Source organism: Mus pahari, chromosome 3 (genome assembly GCF_900095145.1).
Source record: "Mus pahari chromosome 3, PAHARI_EIJ_v1.1, whole genome shotgun sequence".
Lineage (NCBI taxonomy): Eukaryota > Metazoa > Chordata > Mammalia > Rodentia > Muridae > Mus > Mus pahari.
In genome coordinates this window covers 86,729,851-86,736,801 of record NC_034592.1, presented here as the reverse complement: position 1 = coordinate 86,736,801, position 6,951 = coordinate 86,729,851, and the positions used below count along the sequence as shown (strand labels likewise).

The 6,951-nt window shown below is 43.3% G+C and overlaps 1 protein-coding gene across 1 annotated transcript in view; it reads right to left on the bottom strand.

The window, feature by feature from the left end:
* Positions 1 to 983: 983 nt before the first annotated feature.
* Positions 984 to 6,951, bottom strand: part of Pamr1 (peptidase domain containing associated with muscle regeneration 1) — an 87,892-nt gene continuing 81,924 nt past the window's right edge. Inside the window, exons 9-11 of the mRNA XM_021193091.2 lie at positions 4,693 to 4,925; positions 3,141 to 3,433; positions 984 to 2,031 (exon numbers count right to left, since the gene is read on the bottom strand). Of these exons, the coding sequence (XP_021048750.1) occupies positions 1,495 to 2,031; positions 3,141 to 3,433; positions 4,693 to 4,925 (1,063 nt within the window). The 3' untranslated portion in view covers positions 984 to 1,494. The remainder of the gene's footprint in view (positions 2,032 to 3,140; positions 3,434 to 4,692; positions 4,926 to 6,951) is intronic.

Below are 6,951 nucleotides of genomic sequence, written 5' to 3'. Positions count from 1 at the left end.
ACTCAACTGCTTGGGAAACATAGACCTATGGAGGCACAGTATGTAGTAGTACTCTCTGCCAAGCGTGATGATTTGAGCTTTATCCCTGGGCCCCCATGGTGAGAGGAGAAAACTCACCCTGAAAGTTCTCTCCTGACCTCCACACTTGCATGGTGCCACACACACACACACACACACACACACACACAGATGCACAAACACACATACACACATACAATAAATACATATATACATACACACAGTTCTATAGATATACACATACATACATATAAACACACACATACATACATACAAACAAACATATATACATACATACATACACACACACACCCCTGTAATAAAAATGTCTAAAGATTTATGGGGGTTCAAGACAGTTTTACACTGGGCCTGGAACACAGAGTCAGGGAGACACTTGGAATTAGCTACTCTACATTAAACACTTGTTGCTGTTACCTGAGAGAAATAATGGAAGACATGGTCTCAGAGATTTCACTTCATCATGATGGGAGTTACATGAGAAAAGGTAGCAGCTTGCATCATGGCTGCCAGGAAGCAGAGAGAAAATGCCTACTTTGGCTGGCTTTCTGCTTCTTCCCCTTTATTCCACCTAAGCTAATAGGCTACAGTGTGGGAAACTTCCCGCATTCAGGGTATGTCTTCTCTGCTTAAATAATCCTCCCAGGAATCAGTCCCACAGACACCTAGAGCTGTGCTTTACCAACCTAGACACCTCTCAGTCCAAATGAGATTGCAGTCAAGATTAACCAGCACAGCACTCATACTTGGCTTCCTATGTGTTATCTGATTTGCCTGTCCCATGACCCTCTTAACTCCAGTAACTGGTATAATAAAGACAGCACTTGACAGACACATTGCAAAATGATACCCTTTGGCTCTCTGTTAAAAGGCCCTCACCAAATGATTAACCCACATCCATACAGCCCATGAAAACAGCATGCAAAAGGGAGAGCGCCCTTCGTTTGGTAGGTCAGGGACCAGACCTTGTTTTATTGAAACGAGAACAGAAGATTGGAAAGGAAAAGGATTAGAAAATCTTGTGACAATTTACACAGGGGCATGTGCCACACCCAAGCTCCTTTGCCCTGGGCTGTCATGCAAGCTGTTCTTTGGAACTTTGACAGAAGCCAGGTGCAGCCCAGGCCTCCCCAAGTCAACCTCCTCTACCCAAACTGATTGACAGTCACATCACTCTGAATGGAGAAGGAGCAGGAGGTTCTCCTTCTAGTCACATGGTCTTCTTTGAAGAAATCCAGTTCTTGCAAGACATGGCATCTTTTAGATGATTCCCAAGCAGTCAGGAAGGCAGTTCCCTAAAACGGTAAACCCTGCTCACCCTCTATTGAGTCCCTGAAACCAGAAGCCTTTCAGTAGCCAAGATCATGGGCAAAATTACACGTCAGGCCCACACTGTTCTATACACCATATGCACAGATGGCTGCTAGGAAACGGCTTCTCAGTGGCCTCGTGGCTGGTTCATTTCATGTTTCTCTCGATCCAGTCTTTGAAAGGCAACACCTTTGTGAAGGCTGTGGAGAGGCCGTTGCTACATGTCTTGTCATAGCTCCAGCTGACCAGCCCCACCAAATGCCAGCGTGGCTCAGGGGATGCTCGGCCTGGGAAGGACAAAGCAGCGATGCCCCCTGTCTCTGCAGTGCAGATGTCAGAAGGGGTACTGGGATCTTTGCTGGCACAGAACATGTTGTCAGTGACACTAACTGGAATGCCATGGTCTTCATGCTGTTCCTCACAAAGCATTGGGTCTACCACTCTGACCATGCCATAATGTAGGGTATCATTCTTAAAGCCAGGGCTCCTCACATCTGCCAGGATGTTCCAGCCGGCTACAGTGATGTGGGATTCCTGAAAAGAGGTGCTGAGGTCCCGAGTGGTAGCCAGGCAGATGGGTTGGACACGGGTACTGATGCGAGCTTTGTCTAGGAGCTTCAGAACAGCGATGTCAGTGTCGAGCAGGATAGGGTCGTAGTTGGGGTGCAGAATGATAGCAGAAACCTACAAATGCAAGGAAGAGATACCAGTGGTAGACAGTCAGCTCCAGTATGGACAAGAAGAGGGCAGTTAGGGGCCAAATTATTGAGAGAAACTGTCTAAACTACTTTTTTTTTGTAGCTTTGCTCAAGTAACCATAGAAAGTAATTGCTGTATTTTCATAGTTGTCGATTCAAATGCCTACTGGGGCCAAGAAGGTGGATTCAACTAAGAATCCTCAGGTAAGGTCATAAAAGTGGGCTTTCATATCCCATCTAAAATAGGCAGATGGTATTTTGTACACTACTGTACAAAGATGTGACAAGCTTTCTGACTTTACCAGAAAATGAACTTCAAGTCTTTCTCAGAAATACCTCAAGTGTTTAATGTCTAATCAACTAATTAAGAACAGATAGGTTAATTAACAGGATCTATGCATTAGCCCTACAAGATACTGATATATAATCTCTAGCCCACTGTAAGCATTTCATGTACCTTTAAGGATGTATAAGAAGAATGGATAGACAGGTGGAAAGAAGAATAGAGTAGGATGTACCGATTGACAGATGGATGAATGGAAGGAGGGCACAGAACAGATGAGAAGTATATTATAGTCAGGCATATCTTGGGTAAAGCTTATGTCCTCAAACCCTACTTGTGATAAATTCCCAAATCCAAATATAATAGACAATTACTTCTCTTTTTTATTCAGGAAACAGCCATCAGTTTCTCTTGACCCAGGTGGCTGGGTCACAGTAACAAGTCACAATATCCCCAGAACAAATAATTTCAAACAGAGATATTCAAACAAATGCTTCATAGGTGTTTAGTACACTGTCATTTACAGTACATGCTAATAGATAAAGTAATGTACATTTGAACATAAGGTGAATGACTTTTGAGGACTACAATAATAGCTGATACTTAACTCCACCTTATTTTCAAAACAAACAAAGGTGTGGAGGACCACTGCATGGTTTGCTAAGTTTCCCTATTAGAGTTGGTTAGTATGAAAATCTGAGCCCTTGTTGCATATCAGGCATAGGGCTGTATACTGACATGCTAGGCCCTGTTCTTCTGCTCTCATAACTGGTTAAGTCGAAGCTCCCATTTCCAAGAAAGGCCTTTCTCACCCGTAAATTCTGGATGGTCTTCTCATCCCGATCATCGTCCCTGTAGAATTTTCCCAAGACAACCTTGAGGTCTGCTGTCTTGATGATGGTGGCCTTCCCCAGCTCAGTCACACAGTGGGCAGCCACAACCACAGTCCGCTCATTCACCAGGGCACCACTGCAGACCAAGAACCATGCACCTTTGTGCAAACCACCATCGTGTACACCACTGGTCCTCCGGTAGATGGCTGCCTGCCACGGCCAGCGGGTGCCTTGGGTCTTTGGAGAAGCAGTGCTCTCGATTTTTCCACAGACTGTGGAGAAAACATCAGTTTGATAGGATCAAGTCTGACCATTACTATCTGAACACTTATGGGTCACTCAACCAAGACAGTACAAATCTGAAAGAGAGGACCCACTAAGTAAACATGGTTTTGTTTTGTTTTTGTTTTTTTCCTTTTGGTTTAGTTTAATGTATGTGGTGTATTCGAATATAGGTTTATGTGTGTACTCATGTGTGTGCTAGCACACAGATACATGTGTCATATGTGTGTGAAGTTCAGTAGTGAATGTCAGGTATTAATACCTTTCTTGATTTCTCTTCACATTATTTACTGAGACAAGGTCTCTCACTGACCCTGAAACTTAGCAATTTGGCTGAACTGACTAGCCAGAAAACCCTAGAGATCCTTCTGTCTCTGCCACTCAGGGATCACAGATACATGCCCCTGTGCCCAGCCAAACTCATAAGCCTAGAACCCCATAACAGCAAATCCTTATCTGCCAGGCTCTCTCCTTAGCACCCCTCCCTGTGATATTAATCAGCTACCTGACATGTCATTGGCTATAAAATCTAGAGTTAAAAGTGGAGGGTTTGTAATTCAGTGAAACAATAGGACTTTGAAGAAATTGTCTAGCCCCTTAGAATCTTGGCTTCTTTGTCTAGAAAATGTACAGGGAAATAATAATGACTTTAGGGACTTTTTGGGTGTCCTGAATGGAATGATGCAACAGACAAAAATCCCATGACTGTTTCCATAAGCACAGCCACAACAAACTATTGCCACACTATCCCCTTTTCTCAAAGAGGATGAGGATAGGTAAGAATGTGCAAGCCTCTAATCCAGAACTTCCAAATACTATCTCATGTTACCTACTGTCACATCATTATTTAATTCATGTCAGTTAATGAATTCATTGGAGACTGAGTGTGAAAATGGAGCCTTGACAAGGTTATGAAGATAGCATAGATGAAGTCCTCTCACCATTTTAGCTTTATCCCCACTTGGTATTAATCACTGGTCTTTTCTTTTTCTAGATATGATGAATGATGTAAAAGAAACAATTCCTCTAAGATCTTATGAGTCAATTTCTTCTGGATAATAAGTTTAAGCCAAAAGGAGGGAGCTTGAACTGCAGAATTCCAAAGGTCACTAAACTAGGGGGATTGATGGAAGAAAATCCCCTTGCTCAATTAAGCATTCTATAAAAGCCTTCCACAATATTGACACCAGTTCACAAGTGGCCGTGGAAATGGAAAGAGGTTCAAACTCAAAGATGAGCCTTGACTCACTTGGGATACAGGATGGGGCCCGCCCACTCCACTTCCCAGTTCTCAGGCATGTCCTCCTGCTGCTTCCTAGGCGGCGGTAGAAGGGCGAGATGCACTCATACTGGACTTGGGTGTGCAGATGTTGGTATCCAGGGGGCAGGTCTCCAAATGGAAGGACTGGCTTTTTGGTAGAAGCATCCTGCAATTTCTGCTTGCTGAAAGCCGTGGAATAAAGCTGATGTAATGGTGTCTCCCTGGATCAAGGCACACAGAACCAGGGAAAGAACAAAAGCAAGACTTTAGCATCCAGTTCCTATGATGGTGTAGGTTATAGGAGAGAAAAATACCTCCCATTTCCATTTTTCTCTCCCTGTCCTTTCCTCCCTGTCTTTGTCCACCCATGTTCTCTTTCTTTTCTCTCTGGTTTCCTTTTCCTCCTTTTTCTCCCTCTCTCCATCCCCTCTCTCCTTCTGTCTCCTCCTCACTGTCTCTCCCCTTTTGCTACTGAATAAATTTTCTTTATGTCACTCAATACTGTAGTCCTTTGCTCCTGGCATTCTTCCAAGTACCTAGAATTTTAAACCAAGCCGAAAAAAGTCTGACATAATATTGTGATCCAAATGTACTCTTTGTGTAGAAACACACTAAGTGGGGAGAGGAGAGACGAGAGAGAAAGAGAGAGAGAGAGAGAGAGAGAGAGAACATTTAATGCAAAAATAAACAGGAAAAGGGTTAATTTGAATGAGAGAAAGCCAGGCACATTTTTTTCTCTGAACATTACCATAATGGGGCAATATTAGGAATTTGTACTAAACTGTGTTGATACAGTAGCTTGATTTGCCAATTAGAAAATGTAATTAGTTCACCTCAGAGACTAGAACTTTCTCTCAGGCAACACTGCTTGGGAGAAATACAAAACCTTGTGTGTAAATGGGAAAAGGGGCATTAAATGAGCTTGAGGTTGAGCCCCCTAGAGACTATCTGTGGGGAGAGACATATCCTACAGCTTGTGATTGCTTTACACCGGGACATAATGACTGTCAGGCGGCAGACTGGGGTTCCTCCAGGAATTGATGTCTTCATCCCCGTGTAAGAACGAATGGGGAAATGAAGCCTAGAGGGGCACTTGTGGGGGAGGGGTGCTTTGGGGCATAGTAAAGGACGATGGCACCCAAGATAGCATTTAAGAGTCACCATTTCCACCCTAGCATCTCTATCATATCAATTTCATGTTGTTTAAGATGAAATCTATTTCTTGTATCTTGCGATGGCGTTTGGCTCAGGAAACACTCGGTCCACAGCGACTTCATTCAGCAGATATTTAGGCTATGTCTATAGCTAGGGCTGGGAGCTTCCGAATGTACAATCTGCTTACCTCTCGGTCACTGAAGTTGATATTTGTTTCAGGGAGCTACAGAACGTAAGAATACCCCCACTTCTGCAGCTTACCTTCCAGAAAAACACTTCAACTAGATTTTAGGCTTGCTTTCCCAATTGCAGGAGTCACCTAGTGCCTTCTCCCACTAAAACTGCTGCAACAGTAGGGAGCTCTATTGTCTCTTTGTGTAACTCGGGATTCCTGTACAGGTGACAACACTTAAAACAGGGAGAGCTTAGTGGATAGCCCACTCCAGGGAAGCCACCAAGACAGAGAGGAAACAGAGTCTGTATTCTACTGCCATTGTTCCCAAGGGAGAAAGGCAAATGTGGATGGGAACCTGAGCAGGGGTGAGTGTGGTTAGCGACCTTCACTGAAGGACAATTCAAGTCAGTTCTTCTTTAGACTGACATCTTGTTCTGGAAATCACTTAATGCCTTAGAACCTCAGTTTCCATATATGCAAGGATACATTAATAAGATGCAAATAATAATAAAAATACCCAGCTTCTATAGTTATGGTGAGAACTAAGTAAACTAATCTATGTAAAGTGACAGAAGCAACAGCTGGCACACAGTTTCAGTGTCATCTGTCAGTATGGTTTTGATCCTTACAGCAGTCCTAGGGGAAATATTATTAATTACCCCTGTTTTTCAAAAAAGAAGGTGAAGGCCCATTTAACTTAAGGAAATTGTTTAAACATAACTAGGATTAAAGAGAGGCAGAAACAGGTTTGGAATCCTTGACTGTTAATCCAGTTTACTCATTCAAGAACTATTAACTGAATGGCTTCTATGTGGCAGGCATGGTGGCAGAGAAAAGAGAGAAAGAAGAAGAAGAAGAAGAAGAAGAAGAAGAAGAAGAAGAAGAAGAAGAAGAAGGAGGAGGAGGAGGAGGAGGAG